The sequence below is a fragment of the Mirounga angustirostris genome, unplaced genomic scaffold (genome assembly GCF_029215605.1).
Source record: "Mirounga angustirostris isolate CCGP_5_RB_7025 unplaced genomic scaffold, mMirAng1.0.hap1 SCAF_4, whole genome shotgun sequence".
NCBI lineage: Eukaryota > Metazoa > Chordata > Mammalia > Carnivora > Phocidae > Mirounga > Mirounga angustirostris.
This window is the reverse complement of record NW_026991712.1, coordinates 73798375-73816949: the sequence shown is the minus strand read 5'-3', so window position 1 is coordinate 73816949 and position 18575 is coordinate 73798375. Positions and strand designations below refer to the sequence as shown.

General features: G+C 39.8%; 1 protein-coding gene and 1 long non-coding RNA gene across 4 annotated transcripts in view; one reads left to right on the top strand and one right to left on the bottom strand.

The window, feature by feature from the left end:
- Positions 1-18575, top strand: part of LOC135364113 (uncharacterized) — a 94696-nt gene that overhangs the window by 32091 nt on the left and 44030 nt on the right. Inside the window, exons 3-4 of one of the 3 annotated variants that reach the window (XR_010410706.1) lie at positions 10002-12538; positions 13634-15998. This is a non-coding gene — a long non-coding RNA (uncharacterized LOC135364113). Of the gene's footprint in view, positions 1-10001; positions 13606-13633; positions 15999-18575 lie in introns of those variants that run through there. The other 2 variants (XR_010410705.1, XR_010410704.1) reach the window with 2 other exon arrangements.
- Positions 6419-7583, bottom strand: MOS (MOS proto-oncogene, serine/threonine kinase). The gene has a single exon (XM_045899002.2). The coding sequence runs from the start codon at positions 7463-7465 to the stop codon at positions 6419-6421; it is 1047 nt and encodes a 348-aa protein (XP_045754958.1). The 5' UTR covers positions 7466-7583.

Below are 18575 nucleotides of genomic sequence, written 5' to 3'. Positions count from 1 at the left end.
ACTATTAGATGTCGGGGTGTTGACCTATTTTTATTGATTTTGAGAGGGGTTCTCTGTGCCTCCTGGATTTTGATGCCTGTTTCCTTCCCCAAATTAGGGAAGTTCTCTGGTATAATTTGCTCCAATATACCATCTGCCCCTGTCTCTCTTTCTTCTTCTTCTGGGATCCCAATTATTCTAATGTTTCGTCTTATGGTATCGCTTATCTCTCAAATTCTGCCCTTGTGATCCAGTAGTTGTTTATCTCTCTTTTTCTCAGCTTCTTTATTTTCCGTCATTTGGTCTTCTATATCACTGATTCTGTCTTCTGCCTCATTTATCCTAGCAGTTAGAGCCTCCATTTTTGATTGCACCTCATTAATAGCCTTTTTGATTTTGCCTTGGTTAGATTTTATTCTTTTATTTCTCCAGAAAGGGTTTCTCTAATATCTTCCATGCTTTTTTCAAGCCCAGCTAGTATCTTTATAATCATCATTCTGAACTCTAGTTCTGACATCTTACTAATATTCGTATTGGTTAGGTCCCTGGCAGTTGGTACTGCCTCTTGTTCTTTTTTTTGAGGTGATTTTTTCCGGTTGTCATTTTGTCCAGAGGAGAATAGATGAATGAGAGAACAAAATGTCAACAGGGTAATAACGACCCCAGAAAAATATACGCTAAACAAGTCAGAAGAGACCTGAAACCAGGGTAAAAGAAAGGGAAAGAAAAAAAAAAGGAAAAGGAAAAGAAAAAGAAAAAAAAAAGAATATGATCAAATATGAGCAGGCTGGTGCATATCAGTGCCACACACTAGATTTTGGGCATATTTTGGTTAGAAGAAAGTGCCTCCCAAAATTTTAAAGAAAGAAAAACTTATATATGTACAAAGTAAGGGTAAATACGATGAAGGGATGGAATATGACTGTAAAGATGAAAATTATAAAAGATTTTATAAAATGAATTGATAAGATAAGAATTTGGTTGAAAAAAGAAAGAAGAGGAATAAAAAAAAAAAAAGGAGAGAATGTGATCAGGCAGGAGACTAGAACAAAGCCATACACTAGAGATTTAGGGTATATTTTGGTCTGTTAGAAGAAATTGTATCCCAAAATTTTAAAGAGAGAACAACTTATATATATACCAAAAATAAGGTGGAGGAGCCCAGAACTCAGGGCCCCACTCCTCAGCAAGCCCCCAGAGAAAAGCAGTCAATCACGCCCATCTCCCCGGTCTCCAGCCGCACTCCATGCTCACCCAGCCTGTGACCGAGCATTTCTATCTCTGGCATCTGACCCCGTGTGGAGTCTCCAAACCCAGCAGATTTCCTGTGGTGCACTCTTGTGCTGCTCCTCCCGGAGTCGGCAGGGGAGTCTCCCCTGATCTGCTGCTTGTTGGGTCCCTGCTGGAAGAGCAGTGGCCTGACTGTACCGCGGATCACGGTTTATGGCAACCCCAAGCTGAGAACCTGCTTCTTGGCTCCGTCTCTGCAGCCGACTTCCCCACTCCGATACCTGGGAGCTCTGCTGCACTCAGGCACCCCTGGTCTTTCTGTGACTCCGGGGGTCCTGAGACCACACTGTCCCAGTGAGGGTTCCACCCCCCGCTTAGCCACTGGAGTGACGGCCCTCAGTGGAGCTGACTTCTAAAAGTTCCGATTTTGTGCTCTGCTGCTCTATCACTTGCCAGTAGTGGCTGACAGAGGCCCCCTCCCCCCGTCTATCTTCCCAAATATTGCCTCAGATTCACTTCTCCACACATCCTGCCTTCCAAAAAGTGGTCGCTTTTCTGTTCAGAGAGTTGCTGCTATTCTTTTCTTCAATCTCCTGTTGAGTTCATAGGTGTTCAGAATGGTTTGATAGCTATCTAGCTGAATTCCTGGGACCAGATGAAATTTAGGTCTCCTACGCCTCCGCCATCTTGCTCCTCCCCCCACTGAATTAATAGATTTTTAAATATTGAACCATCCTTGCATCTTGGAATAAATCCATGTTTATTTATCATGCATGTTTGTTAATCATGTATATGTGCATGATTTTTATAACTGTTGATGGGGCGCCTGGGTGACTCAGTTGTTAAGCGTCTGTCTTTGGCTCAGGTCATGGTCTCAGGGTCCTGGGATTGAGCCCTGCATCGGCTCCCTGCTTGACTGGGAGCCTGCTTCTCCCTCTCCCACTCCCCCTGCTTGTGTTCCCTCTCTAGCTGTCTCTCTCTCTCTGTCAAATAAATAAATAAAAATCTTAAAAAAAATTTAACTGTTGGATTCTGTTTGCTAATATTTTATTTAGAACCTTTACACTGATAGTTATAAATGAGGTTGGTCTGTAGTTTCTTTTTAAAGCAATCTTTATCAGGCTTCAGTGTGTTATTCTCAAAAAGAATTTGGAAGTTTTCTTCTAATTTAAGTTGCACCAAGATTACCTGGTCCTTAAGGTTTGCTAGAAGTCAGTGGACTTTGAGTCTTATGCCTTATGGGGTGGGGAGGGGAAGGATTGGACAACCTTCTCTACTCTGTAGAAATTGGCCTGTTTAGATTTTCTATCTTCACTGGTGCCATATTTGGTAAATTGTAGTTTTCTAAAATATTATATATTCTTGTAGGTGTTATTACTACTTGAGACTACAAATTTTCTTTGACTTCATTGTTTTCCTTTGGCTCTAATATATGTGTTTTCATTATTGTTGCTCTCTGGAGTTCCTGCAATTTTGACTAGCTTTTCTTTTAAATGCACAGTTACCTTTTTTTTTTTTTTTTCAAGATTTTACCCATTCACTTGAGAGAGAGAGAATGAGAGACAGAGAGCATGAGAGGGAGGAGGGTCAGAGGGAGAAGCAGACTCCCCGCCGAGCAGGGAGCCCGATGCGGGACTCGATCCCGGGACTCCAGGATCACGACCCAAGCCGAAGGCAGTTGCCCAACCAACTGAGCCACCCAGGCGCCCCAAATGCACAGTTACTTAAGAGTATTAAAATTTCTAGAAAAAGGTGCTTTGAAAATTTTGTTAAAATTTCTATTTTATTTATCTTTACTATTTTTAGGTTTTGGAATTTAAAGTTTTCTTCATGGTATGGATCAGTTTTCCACAGGTACTTGAAAAGAAGCTATATTTATTTTTTATGGTCTTGAATGTCTATGTTACAATTAAATGTATTCTATTAATTTTCAATGTCTTCTACATCATATCTCTTTTTTGTGCCCATCTAATCTGTTAGTCTTTTATGGATAATGTTTCAATTTGTTCTTATACTGCTTGTTATTTCTGGTCTGTGAAAACTGTTACTATAATGTTTGGTTCACAGTTATTTCTAACTTTTGTTTCTTTAGTGTGAATTGTATTCTTTGACATTGTCCAATATCCTTCTTTGGCTTCAATTCCATTTTCTCTTATAAAATTGTGGCTCCTATTTTTGGCTTGCATTTAGTTGGTATATTTTTGTCTGTGCTTTTAAAAAAGAACTATATCTTACAGCACAAAGATTTTCTTTAATAGGTGAATTAAGCCACTTGCATTTATTGATAATGACAGATGAGTTTGATCTTAACTCTCACATTTTATGTTATTTTGTTTCTGTAGTTTATGTTGTTGTCTTGCATTCTGTGCTTGGTTCTTTTGCCTTTTTGTTTTGTTTCAATAGTTCTGATTTTGAGGAAGGATGTTTGTTGTATCTTTGTTCAATTATTTAACTGTATATAATTTCCTTAATCCTAGATGATATATATGAGCTTACTTCTATGAACAGTAATAACACTGACAGCTTATATCCCTTTCCCTCTGTCCTCCTCTGCCCCAATTTAAGTCAATAGAATATCTTTAATACTTATCTTTGTACTTCCTTTGACTGTTAACTATTACAGATGAAGAAGTCCACATGCTTACTCTACCTCCTGTCAGAGCAGTCTTCCCACAGCTCAAAGACTTCCTTTCTCTCTGACCCCACAGACTGTATTTGTTTCCTTCAAGTATGGCATTTCTATGGGTTTCTTCAGGCAACCACACCTTTTTCTCTCTCCAAGCAAACCAGGCTTAGGAGGCTTCTGTGTCTGTCTTACATTCCCTGGCCCCACCCCCAGAATGACTCTCTCATGTGCAGAAGGGGCTTTTTTTTTTTTCCTTTTTTTAAAAAAAAATTTTATTTCTTTCTTTGAGTGAGAGTGACAGAGATAGTGAGAGAGAGAGAACCAGTGGGGAGGAGAGGGAGAAGCAGACTCCCCGCTGAGCAGGAAGCCTGATGCAGGGCTTGATCCCAGGACCCTGGGATGGGGTTCCATGCGGGGCTCGATCCCAGGACCCTGGGATCATGACCGAAGCTGAAGACAGATGCTTAACCAACTGAGCCACTCAGGCACCTCCAGAAAGGGCTCAGTTGCTTCCACTTTCTGAGCTCTGCCGTGGCTAGACCCTCCTCAACACTCTGTTCCTTCTTTCTCTATCAACTCCTGTAAGCTCAGCTCAGTCTGACCTCATCCTGCTCCTCAGGAGTTTTTTCCTCAACATTTGCACTTCAGTGTGTATCTGTTCTTCAGGACATCTATGTTTGCCAAGACTTTCTGAGATCTGCCACTGACAGATCCTCCCCTGAGCTATCCTCCGCTGCTCGGTGCACTCTTTTCCTACAGGCTCCGTCCAGTCATCCGGCATCACTGCATACCTTTTAGAGTCTGTACATTTTCTATGTCTCCTCATGTCACTGATTATGGAATTTACAAGGTACCTCCCACTTTGGTTTCCAGGAGAAGGGAAGATATTTGAATCTAAGCTGTGGCCATGTTCATTCCGGAAGTGAATTCTGGACCTTAATACTTTTCATAGAGGATACTCATGTAGCTCACTGACAGTCTGTTAATGAGGTATTCAGCATAATTAGAATCTCATTTTAGCACACATGGTGGAACAAACGGATTTGTCATAATTTTGTTTGTGAGCCATTGTATCTTAAACTTTCCAACATGAACTCCTGTTGCTACAATGAACAGAGGAGGAAATTAGTCATTGGTATATGGGTGGTTTGTTCTCTAAGCTACACGGACAGAGCTAGCAGAACTGAACCAATATTTTATGTAGTCATGGACAGCTCCCTTTTGCTTCCCTCAAGAACAGTTCCAAACCATGATCTCCTTGTAGACCTCCTACTCTCAATCACTCTTAACAGGAAAAATAGAAGTCCACAGATGCGAACCTCCCCAGTGTCTCTTTTTCTTATGTAGAAACTTATCTTCCATGGCAGTTGTCCCACCTTCCTTTGCTCACATCTGGGAAGAGATGCTCTTTCTCTGCAAAGCTATAGTCTCTTTTCCTAGGTACTACTTTTCATTTCTTTTATAACTTCTTAAATTTTGTCAGTTATCTTTGTCTCTTCTTGCTTCACTCACACATAAACTCAGTTCCTTCATCCCAAGACAACTAAACCAAACCCCAAACCCAAGAACATATGTATCTTATCCCTTTTGAAAGTTTCTGTTCCCCCCTTTTTCCTCAACAGCCCAAGTATAGCTTCTACATCAAGTCCTCGCTGTAACTGTCTGGTCCATTGGCAATGGCCTTGCCCTCCACAAGTCACAGAAACTACTGTTGCTAAATGGAAGTCACAGTGGTCCTAATAACAAAATCCAGTCACCTCACTCTTTTAAATCTTATGTACCAGCAGCCATTGTCTTGAATCCTAGAATGGGCAGTTTGGTTTTACTTGTCTGGTCTCCTCCATCCAAATGTTAAGTTTTACTCTTCCTCAGGGTTGTCATTTTTTTCCCTCACATATCAGAAGTCTTTGCTTTGTCATCCCCTTCTGAATCCAAATAATAAGAAAAAGAGACCCAGTTTAGAAGCATATTAGCACAATTTTTCTATTCGTGGCATGTACAAGTTCAAAATATCACAAGAAATCATCTAAGATCTTATTCCTTTCAAAATAAATTTGCCTCAGTTGGTGAATTTTACATATGAAGGTCATTACAAACAAGAAGTTTTGGGCAGAGGAGCAGAAAAAAAAATTAATATTTTTCAAAAAATTTTCACTTGTGTGGTTTGGGAGCAAGTAAACTGTTAATAGTTTACATTTAGGTGGTGGGTGTGGAGCATATTATTTGAATTTATAGAACATTTTGGCACTTTACAATTCAGTTCTGTTTTGGACAAGCTGGCTTCATCAATAACAAATTGGAACAAGTGCAGTACTGTTGCAGTAAGCACACTTGCAGCGAAAGATATATATATATATATATAACTCTGTGAGGGACTAAGTTTAGTTACTAACAATATTAAGCTGACTACTAGATTTGTAGCTATGCTACTTGTCTTAGAAGAAGCATTTGAGACCAAAAGGAGTTTTAAGTAACTTTATTTTCTAAAAATCCGTCCTGCAAATATGTTTTTTTCTCTACATGGTCACTAATTTAAAAGCGAATAGAAATAAAGACAAAGCTTATGTCGATACAGGTTAAGAGTCAGTCAAATTCAGCTCTTAAAGAGTTAAGGTCAACCAGGAGGAGTTCTGCACTTGGCCGCTGCAAAGCCCTGGCCCTCCAGCAGCATTGGATGATCTTCTCAAGTCTTTTCCCAGAGATGGAGTCAGTGAAGACAGCTGCTGACAGAGCCGGCCGGAGATTATAGGCCACCACGGCGTAGAGCACGTACTGCCGCTCCCCTGAGTAAGGCGCCTCCTTGGTAGCCATTTGCCAGAGAGTGATGGCAAAGGAGTAGATGTCAGCTTTGGGCGTTAGGGTCTCCCCTTTAAGGAGCTCTGGGGCTCGGTGGGTGTAGGTGCCCCCTAGGGGGTAAGGAGGGGTCTGGAAGCACAGCTGATCTTCCAGCTTCTCCGAGCAACCGAAGTCACCGATTTTGCAGACATCCTGCTCACTGATCAGAATGTTAGCCGGCTTCAGGTCCAAGTGTACAATGTTTTGCGAGTGAAGGAAAAGCAGGCCATTCACAATATCTAGGGAATACTTGAGACACTTTTCCAGATTTAATTGCTCTCCGGCACAGCAGTGAGGCTGCACATCCTCCTCGGGGCAGCTGGCGGCACCGTATATGGCTTGGTGTAAGGTGACATTGCCACCAAACTCCATGATTATGGTGCCTAGGCTGTTAAAGCCCGCAGGCGTGCGCGCGCTGGCAGCCACCACCCGCACGATGTTATCGTGGCGAAGCCTGGCGATGTTGAGCTCAGCCCAGAAACTGCGCTGGGACGCCAGTCGATTCTTGGTGCACTTGTTCACTAGCTTTATGGCCACCGGAACACCGTGGTAAGTGGCCTTGTACACCGAGCCAAACCCACCAGCTCCCAGCCTCTGCAGGAAGCACACCTGTTCCCAGTCGATGGAGCACCAGGCCAGCCGGCGTGGTAGCCGTGGTGCCCTGGGAGGAGTGCCACCCAGGGAGAGCTTTCCTGCCTTGCCTGGGAGCTCGGAAGGGCTGCTGCAGGGCCGCGAGTCCGCCGAGGGAGAAAACTCGCTGGGGAGGTAACTGCGCCGGGGAAGAGGCGAGGGCATCGCGCCTTCAAAGTGGACCCCAGAGTGGCTCAGGTAAGTGAAAAGAAAAAGGGCCGGTGAAAAGGGGAAGCATCAATCATTACTCCTTTGCTCCACCCAGCGTTTTTCTCCTCTTCCTTCATTTCCCCCAAATGAGCCACATCTGTGCTGTTACTCAGCAAGGGTTTTTATCAGATGGGGGGAAAGATCTGAATGAAGCACAACCCTCCTGTTTAGATGAAAATATTTCCCTTTAACACTTAAAGTGACTTCTTATAAAAACAAGCTCTCCGCTGAGAAGAGTTCGCCAGATAAATAGTACTGAGCTGCCCGTGGACTCACCCCCCCCCCCTTTTCCATGATTTCCTTCATTATAATAAAACCGGCTTTTTTTCCCAAGTGTCATCCCCTGAACATGATCAGTCCTCAGACTAAAGAGACACAATAGTGCAATGAAATTATTTCACACTTTGCAGGCTATAATGATTGTCAGTGTTATTCTCCAGCTGCATTAAATCACTTCCAGCAGTTATTGGCAGAAAGAGTTGAAATACGAACAGCTGACATTTGTTTAACTGATTACGGGGATAATTAGGTGTAACTTTCATATATGGATAAAAAACTGTAACTTTAAAGTAATCGATCCAAACACAATCACTGATACAGGCCAAAACATGCACCTCCTAAGTTCATCAGGGGAAAGGAAAATTCTCTGACACTCTATTCAGCTTATATAGTAAATTAGCAAGACTTCTTAGCAACATATCGACTTCCTAACAATCCTGTTCCATGGCAGTTTGGTCCACCCAGTAAGCTCACTCGCAGGAGAGATTCTAGACTTCACAGCAAAGGAATTACAGAAGTTTTGAAACAGAGTTGGGGGAGAAAAAAAGAACAGATTCGGATTCAGAGCTAGATCAGAGCTTCAAATAATAACAAAGATGAGAGAATCCTAGGAGAGGAAATATCTGCATAAAAATGGCACAGAATCACCACTGCCTATATATAATGTGGAAAACCAGATGTTGAAATTAAATCAGGGTCTTCCTTTCCAGCCCTGAGTTCCTCCTTTCTAGTTTTTATAACAACGAACTCCCCGACCTCCCACTAATTTTCATCCCATATCTTTGGGGAAAAGACCAATACTATTAACCTGTTGATTAAAAAAAAACATAGGAAAGTGTTAGGATCTACATCTTTAAAAAATCGAATGGTAAAGTTCTGTTCTGACTTAATTGTACTTAGAGCACATAAGTGATGTTTAACAACATTTTTATGATGATAGGTCTATGCTTCTGAGATATATTGGTTCTAAGAAGATATGTGAATAAACACAAGCCATTTACATAAACCATTTGAAGTCTGTTGAGCCCTAGGATAGGATTTCTGGTCTATACTACCTATCTGCCTTAGTATGTGATATTGTGTGTAATATTTAACCTGTTGGAGCCTCAGTTTTTTCACTTAAGAAATTAGGATAATAATTATTATGCTTTTTAAATTTTGGAATAAAAGTTGGGGAGACCTGTACAAATTAATAACAACAAAAGTCTAAAAAATATACATTATAAAGCATTTTAGTAGAAAGGCAGTTGAATCAAACTCAAAATATAAAAGGATGGCAGTGAAGAGAGTAAAATAAGAAAGTAATAAAATTATATTCGACCGTAAGTCTATGCTGCAAAATTTAATAGTCGTCACATAGTTAGCATTATAATTTAGATCTCTGAAACTGTTTTATATTAGGAGTGCTGTGAATGAGTATTAGTCAAATAATAGAGTGCCATAAACTTCTTGGCAAAATGATGTGACTTGTTATCATATCATCTTTATTTTTAAGATAAGAGCATAGACAATTCATTTTCCAAAGGTTGATTTTATTTCTTATATAAGATATAAGGTATTAATGAAAATGTGGTACTTTACATTCACAGGCCCCAAGTTCATTATATCCATCATCTCCAGTCTGCTCTAGAATATTTCATTGAATAACTATTTTAAAACAACCTCTGGGGCCAGATGGCCTGGGTTTCTTACTGTCCCTCCAGTTTCCTCATCTGCAAGATGAGGAAAATCTGTCTACCTCAGGACTGCTGTCAGGATTGACAGAATTCCAAATACTTAGATCAGGACCTGATAAATAATACCTAATTGCTAATTATTATTTATGAAACTCATTTTAAAAAGTGCATATGGATTCACGCCAGTAAGAAACAGATTTGTTGGTATTGGTTTAAAATGTACCCTGCCAGGGCTGAGGTAGTTCATTATAAGCTAAACCAATCTAAAGTTTGACGGTTTTTTCCAGCTTAAATTTTATTTGAGGTTAAAGATGTAAGAGCATATTGCCTTATTGTTATATACTAAAAATGCCGAGGGTTAACACTAATCTGATCAAATGCAATAACCTTGTCATCCCCAATAAAGGCAAAGAATAACATTTGTTGGTAACACGGTGCAAATGAAACAAAGGAAAGAAAGAGACTGGGTGCACCCGCTAAGGAGCAAAAGGCTCTCAAATTCTTAAAGGCTTTACATTTTCTGCTCTGATTGGCAGCATTTCTGTTAAGAGCTACTTCGGTGTCAGACAAACAACAGAATATTTATCACAAGCTGTGACAGCGGACAGCGGAATGGAAAGCACACTGAATTCGATTTCAGTCGGAGAGACTGAGGAGCACCGATTGCGATAGAGAATCTCGCCGCTCGCGCAAGGTTTCCCTTCCTAAAGGGCGTCAGCGCCGGTGTCCAGGCCGGGCGCTCCAGCTCCGGGGCAGCGCCTCCCCTCCCCGGCCCAGGACTCGGGAGGGCGCTCTACCCGCGCGGCTCGCGTGCAGGCAGCGGGAACGACGACGTCGGCGCCTCCCCTGCACGACGTACGGTCCCGAGGCCTCCCTGGCCCTGAACTCAGTGCGCAGCCCCTCAGGCACCGCAGCGCGGCTGCGTCGGCCGCGGGCCCGGCGCCCTCTGGGGTGCCGAGAAGCACGTGGACCAGGCCGTCACGCCCGAGGCGGCTCGCTGCCCAGGATCAAGTGTGCGCCCCGCTGCTGGCTTTCCCTGCCCTTTTGCGTACACAGAATTTCATCTTCATTTCAATTCAGAATCAGCACGTAATCTTCTGGGAGACATTTTTAAAAGGCCGTTAAACTCAAGGTCGTACTGACAACGCACACAACCCCGCGGATGACGACCACGTCGGAACGGCCACGTCCAAATCTGCGCATGCGCGCCGAGTGACCACGGCTTCCCAGCGATCTCAGGTTACAACCCAATTTCAGAACGCTAAAATGTGAAGGAATCGGCGTATTGGAGTCGTTGCAGTGTTGTGTTGCTGTTTACAAGCATGAGTTAAGGTCGAAAATTCACTTTTGCTTTTTTTTTCCAGCTAAAAAACTAGTAAGTGGAGACATGTGCTTTGCTAAAAATACAGTCAAACTTGAAAAACTTTTTATTTTTTTTACTTAAGTGGGATAATCTATTGATATTATTCTCAAGTTTGAATGTTATGCTTAGCAGTGTATCATGGACTTGTTTCCGTGTCAGTACAGAAGCATCGAGAGCCTTTTTGGTTTTTCTAAAATAATATGGTCAGAGGCGGATCCAGGTTTTGTGGGGCTTACAGCTTATACAAATAGAGGGACCCCTTTTAAGAAAAAGATTTAAAAGTTAGATATGGAAGTGAATATTTTTAGATGAGAAATCGCAACAAATTACACATTTTGGAAAGCTGACAACACAAATCATCGCAAAATTCAGAGAAATAACATAATATTATTAATGAATAGTACCAATACCCTGCACGCGTATATATTGCTTTCCCTTGCATGGGGGGGGGGGGGAAGGATATACTTTTTTTTATTACTTCTTCATATGACAAGGATTCTGTCAAAATTTGATCTGAGGTAGAACTTCGATTAATATCAGCACAAGCAATTTTTTTACTATTATGGATTTATTTTATGGAAAATTAAATCGATCCAAAATTTGTAAGGATGTAGAGCACTTGGGAGAGGTTGCTTATATTTAATTCTATTCAATGTCAGTCAAACAGCACACCCCATAGAATAAGATGAGGTATTTAGTTTTGGTGATGAAGGCAAGTCAAAACAAACTGCCACTTCTCTAAAATATTTGGTTGGATATTTTATTTTTGCTGAAATATGTGGGTCTGTACCTCATTTCTCTATGAAAATTTGGTGTGACCTCCAGATTTTTACTATTAGTATTTGGCATTTCGTTAACACAAAGATTAAAGGATCTTCATTTGCACTGGGCATCATTCATTGCTTGGTTAGTACCATCCTGTGTGTTGGCCAAACTCAGATGTTGGAGAGAATTAGTTAATTTTATATTTATGTATATTTCCATTAATATACACAACTTGGGCCAGTAGTAGTATTTATCACCTCATATATATTTTTTGTTTGTAAAATTGCTTTCTTAAAACAGTATAAGAATACAAATGAAAATAAAGGAACACGTAGGGGTTATTTGACTATGATACAGCCTCTCATAACTTGGGCCAGTGGTAAAAGTTCATGGGCTTTATTTAGTATGTGCTAAGCTGTCACTAAGTTCTCCCTAATCTATCCTTGTATTAAATACTTACATATTTAGTGAATTAAACAGTGAATGTGATGAATCTCAAGGGTTTTTAAAAAATATTATTTATTTATTAGCACGAGTGGGGTGAGGGGCTGAGAGAGAAGCAGACTCCCTGCTGAGCAGGGAGCCCAATGAGGGGCTTGATCCCAGGACACTGGGATCATGACCTGAGCCAGAGGCAGACGCTTAACCGTCTGAGCCACCCAGGTGCCCCTCAAAGTTTTTTTTTTAATAGTAGTTTGAATACTGTACATGGTTATATCTTAACTTAACATGACCAACCTAAACAAATTATTGAATTACACATTTTAAATTAGAGACACAGGCCATCACTCTAATAGGCCAAATTCTCTTATATGTTACAAGTGTATAAAATCTGAAATACACACAGGTTCCTGCTTGCCAGACAGTAATGCTATGGATCACATGGATCATGTCCTTGGGTGGAAATCTGCACACACTACCTGCTGCTTCTGTCCATTCGCAGAGGTTGGTGGCACTTATCTGGGCCGATTACTTGGATTTTGTATTTTGACTCTATAAAATACATAATTATATTTTTACTTCTGTAATGTTTAATTTCTAACTTCTCTACCTTTTAACTTAACAGGATTTTAAGACCTTTGCAAATGCCTTTCAAACTGGTTTTAAAAATCATTGAGTTTAATGGTATCTTGCAATTTTTCTATATTCTTAAGAAAGACCATAAAATGCTATGGATATTTGAAATGGTATCTGATTAAAATTTGGTGATCTTGAATGTCTTTGTCCAATTTGCAGTCACAGCTTATGGGATCATTTTACTGGCACCCTCCCTTAAGCCAGAAAACACTTTTTAATTATGTATTTAACATTTACTAAATTCTATATTTTTCACTGATAAAGTAAATGAATCAAAATAACATCATATTTGAATAAAGGATTCAAAAGTAATACAGGCTATTCAGTTCACCACCTTATTCAGCTTTATGCTAATTTTTCTCTTGTATATCATTATGGACTCATGGCTTTTCAGAGATTCAGTGTAATCTAACCACCTGCAACATTCATTGTCTTTTATTGCTCAAATTGATGCACCCCTGGGAGTTACAACACTTGTGTTCTTTTGACACAATCCCATTAATCTGCATTATTTCTTGTCTGCTGGTACAACAAATTGCCCCAGGCTTATAACCTACCCTACCCCAGACATGGAATCAGCCATTTCTCCAGGGTATACTGGAAAGATGGGAATAGAAATCATAATAGTGAATTTTACACATTAGGTTCATTCTCTTAGGCTGTTCTTCCCAGCTCATTTTAGCTGACAGAATTGGGAAACATACTTTTTTTTTTTAAAGCATGGGTTCATATTGATGTTTCTAATTCAGTTCTAACATTATAGTTTCTAATTAAAACATTTTGTTTTTATAATTTCCTTCCCCTTTCTCTTATACTTAAAATCTTGTTTACAAACAAAATTAATATAATTATTAATGTCTTCTGATAAAATTATTAAATAAAGTTTAAGATTTTTTTGCAGTTATTGATATTTCTAATTAAGTTCTAACATTATAGTTCCTAATTAAAACATTTTGATTTTAGGGGCACCTAGGTGGCTCAGTTGGTTAAGTGTCTGCCTTCGGCTCAGGTCGTGATCCCAGGGTCCTGGGATCAAGCCCCACATCAGGCTCCCTGCTCAGCGGGGAGCCTGCTTCTCCCCCTCCCTCCTGCTTGTGCACTCTCTCTCTCTCTCTCCAATAAATAAATAAATAAATAATCTTTAAAAAAATAAAACATGTTGATAATTTCCTTACCCTTTCTCTTATGCTTAAAATCCTGATTCCAAACAAAATTAATACAATTACTAATGTTGTCTTACAAAATTATCAAATAAAGTTTAAGATTTTTTTTTGCAGTTATTTTTATCCTTATACTTAATGCCACTAAGGATGTGTAGCCCAATTATTTTCTGGTAGAGTCATTCATAATAATTCATTCTGAGTCTTTGTAATTACATGTATCACATACATATATCATATGTGATTAGTATGATTTAGTTTGTTTCAGTTCTGTGAGGTTATCAGCAATTTTCTTAGAAGGTGGTGGCTTTCAGCCAAGACATTTTCTTCTTATGTGATATTCAAATCCTGGAGCATGGTAGAAACCAATTATCAGCCTACCTTAAGAGATGAGAAGTAAAGGGCAAATCAAGCAAATGAATTTCCCAAATTATGTATGAAAGTTTCATTTAGCTACTGGCTGGTCTTTATGAAATGACCAAATGTAATAGATGCATCTGATTCATATGCACAAGTTCTGGTTGGGCAGCCTAATTCTGTCTTCTGTTTAATTTCTGGCAATATTAGAACCTACATATTTTCATACATCCCATTAATATTTAATTTAGTAAATATGAGATGATATTAAAACCTTTAAAATTTATTATTCTTTTTTAGCTCCCTTATCTAATAGGTAACATTTTTCTACCAATTTAATAATACCACATTATACCTAAATTTACAATGTATCAAATCCAGGTGATTCTCTAAGTTTTATCCCAGTCCAGTACCAAAATCTTTAATTTTCCTCCAGGAAGATTTTAACAAGGTACATAGTATCTTAGAATTCTGTGTTAAGAAAGGAGGCTGAGTTAGTCCTGCTCTTCTGAGGAACAGATAGCAAGACAGGATTAGCCACACAAGAGACTTACTAAGGGAACATCTCTGAGGGAAAATGAGGAGGGAGCTGGGGGCAGCTGGAGAGCTGTCCGCTTGTGATGTGAAGGACAGAGGGAGAAAAGGAAGGTGGGGTGCAAGAGTTTTAGCCAATAGTGTAGTCCCTGTAGCATAGTCCTAAGAAGGTTCAATATGACGGATGAGGAGTCCTCAAGTCAAAGTTGTCCATTAGAGGAAGCTCATGTCTCCTGGAAAGGGGCTGGCTTTTGTGTCCGTGGGGCACAGAGCCACTGGCTGGGAGCAGTGCTGGGAAGCCTGGCTTCATTCAGTACAGACATCATGGTGGATTTTGGAATAAGTACAGCTTACTCTGGGTACATTGGCCAGTAATACTTTCTGCATTTAGGGATCTGAGAGACACATGTTCATGGCCACCACAGATAAAATATAAGCTTTAAAGATTTTGTCTGAGAGCCTCTCTACTTGGGTCAAAATTCTGATGTCACATTGAACATAATAATTACTATCCTAATTTTTAATTACAGTGTAGAATTCCAGTTTTAAGAAGCCTTTGCATAAGTCATATTACTTTTTTGAGGTTAAGACCATGCTTTTTAAAAAAATAGATGTATTTGCTTAAAACCCATTCTTATTTTAGCTTTATACGAATACATACATACTTATACACATTCAACCAAAGGAGTAAACACAAAGTTGTATATATAATCGAAGCAACAGAACTCTTAGAAGTTTCCAAGCAGACCATTTGATAATTACAGCACCCCAAGTGCTTTTTGGAAGTAAGGATTTTTTTAAATTGGTACAAAGAGAATTGTTTTATGTGTGTGTCTGGATAGATAGGTTGTATATAAGACTTTAAGTAGTTCTCCTTTTTTTAATTAAAAAATTGCCTTACTCGATGCCTCTTATTAGACTAAGACTTGTAAAATATAAGACTTAAATCTATGTCTATATAAAATATGTAATGTATTTTCTTAATGACTCTTGTTAGACTAAGACTTTTTTCATTTGAAATACAAACAATTCATTTCTAACCTGGCCTTCTGCAGTCTGGACTTACCTGAGGAGAGATTTATGTCATTTTCATCTGGTCTCAAGTACTCAAATGTTCTACCTTTAATGGACAAAAAAATGTTCTAATTATTTCTAAAGTATGCCTCCTTGCCAGCTTGAGGATTTCAGTGCTAATGCTTTAAGGCTTGATCTTCCATGAAATTAAAAAGCACCTTATAGTGAAGTTCCTGGTATCCCTGGCTCACATCTTTGGAAACGGAACATCAGGAAACTTGTTGGAACTCCACACAAGATGATTTTGAAAGATTCTGGAGGAGGAAGAACCCATTATTAGAAGGTTTTCAGCTGTTGTTGAGATGGGAGGCTGGGGTATAGTCTCAGTGGGTCATACTTGGGCAGGCAATGGAAAAAGAACCCCCTAGAGGGCTTCCCCTCAGTTTTTCTCTCAACATCTTTATTTTTATTTTTTTATTGTTATGTTAATCCCCATACATTACATCATTAGTTTTAGATGTAGTGTTCCATGATTCATTGTTTTTGCGTAACACCCAGTGCTCCATGCAGAACGTGCCCTCCTCAATACCCATCACCAGGCTAACCCATCCTCCCACCCCCCTCCCCTCTAGAACCCTCAGTTTGTTTTTCAGAGTCCATCATCTCTCATGGTTCGTCTACCCCTCCGATTTCCCCCCATTCATTCTTCCCCTCCTGCTATCTTCTTCTTCTTTTTTTTCTTAACATATATTGCATTATTTGTTTCAGAGGTACAGATCTGAGATTCAACAGTCTTGCACAATTCACAGCGCTTACCAGAGCACATACCCTCCCAGTGTCTATCACCCAGTCACCCCATCCCTCCCACCCCACCCCCCACTCCAGCAACCCTCAGTTTGTTTCCTGAGATTAAGAATTCCTCATATTAGTGAGGTCATATGATACATGTCTTTCTCTGTTTGACTTATTTCTCTCAGCATAATACCCTCCAGTTCCATCCACGTCGTTGCAAATGGCAAGATCTCATTCCTTTTGATGGCTGCATAATATTCCATTGTATATATACCACATCTTCTTTTTCCATTTCTCTCAACATCTTTAAAGAGGTTTTGGCTGCTTTCTTGTCAACTTGTGTCAGATCCTCATCTCTTCTTCCATGCAGACCATGAATCATTCTGGTTGGCATGGAGATTACCTGGTTTTCCTTCAGATGTTTCAAGATATCATAGTCCCAGAATTTGTAAAGGAGAAATTGAAATTTGGGGTCATCTTTACTACACCTATTGCAGAGTTTACAGATCATGCACTGTGATGGTCTAGTACTGAGGAAAGCTGGACATGCCTTCCTGACATTTAGACGTGGTGGTAGCCATGCTTTGTCAATTAGCCTAGGGAAGAAAGGAGGACATTAAATCCTTGTATTTGCTGTTACAGGAAAGATACAAGGTGTGTGTGTCTGTGTGTGTGTGTTTGAGAAATAGAGGCTGGGCAAAAAGATTTAATTTATGATTCCTACCTGAAACTAGAGGTTGCTAAAATCAGTTGAGTACTGGAGTCCAAATATGGCGACCCAGGATAGCAAAGGGCAAGTGAAGAGGGGAAGACAAGGGGGCTTATAAACATCACGTGAATGATTCTGCAGCTTCCTTTGCTGAGGTGAGGTTCCCTGTTGCAACAGATTCTGCCAACCATGCCAAATTCTTACAGAGATAAAAATCATGGTCTCAAACTTTAAATTGACTCTGTCACTTACAACTAATCTGTACACAGAAGGAAGAAATAGAAAAGCATACACATATCAATAGTTTAACCCCCTGGTTGTCTTTGAATCCTTAAGTTTTGTTTGCTCTTTTAATCATTTTTTATGGAACTCATTTAGCAACATCAGCAACCCATTTACCTAGGCAACTTGAGAATATCTCTGAGAATTGTGTGTGTGTGTGCACGGGCATGCAAGGGTCTCCTGTGAAACAGTGAGGTGTGTGGAAAAGGGTACCCATGTCATATGGGAGCTTCAGGTGCTCCTGGGAGGAATGAATAGAATCTTTGTTCCCCTGGAGTGTGAACTCAGGATACCAGTGAACACTTGTGAAATATATAGCCCCTTATGCACAGAAACATGATTTAGGCTTTTGTACTTAATAAATTACTACTATATAATTTTTAACTATGTCCATAGACCTATTAACTGGTTGATTTGGGGTTCATAGATCCCAATTATTATTGACACACTTGAAAGATGTTTAATTTACTAATTACCAAAAAAGAACAGCTTAACAGCTTAGTCCCTTCCACAATTGAGTGTAATGCCATATGACACTCTCTCCTACAATGTTTAATCATGTAACCAGATGTTATTAATAACTTGAGTCCATATTGGTCCCTGCATGCAGCCCAACCCAAGGAGGGGGGTTGGCTACACAATAATTTGTCCCAGATGACCCCATGGAAGACATCCTGTAGCTTGTGTCATTTTTCCACCAAAAGGAATAGTGTTGAGTTAGCACATTAGCAAGAACATTGATCCAGGTGAAGCAGAATCATGGCTCTAACTTTGAACAACAGCACCTACAGTCAGAAAGCAGGGTCAGGAAAGCATACTAGAAGATATGAGATAACTATAAATTTTCATTTTGAATGGTTTTGGGTCAACTTATATTTCTTTACTGTTTGGTTTGTGTTTTGCATAATTAATCTATGGGCTGTCTTCCATGTTTGTATCCTCCCCCCAACCCCAATCAATATATTATCAATGCAATGAGTGATTATAAATTCTTGAATGTAGTTTAAACCATAAGTCTAAATTCCATTGCACTGCATTATAGAACAAACTGGGGAGT

Excerpts from the sequence above, each read along its gene's own strand:
- MOS (XM_045899002.2), bottom strand. The coding sequence starts at position 7,465 with ATGCCCTCGCCTCTTCCCCGGCGCAGTTACCTCCCCAGCGAGTTTTCT.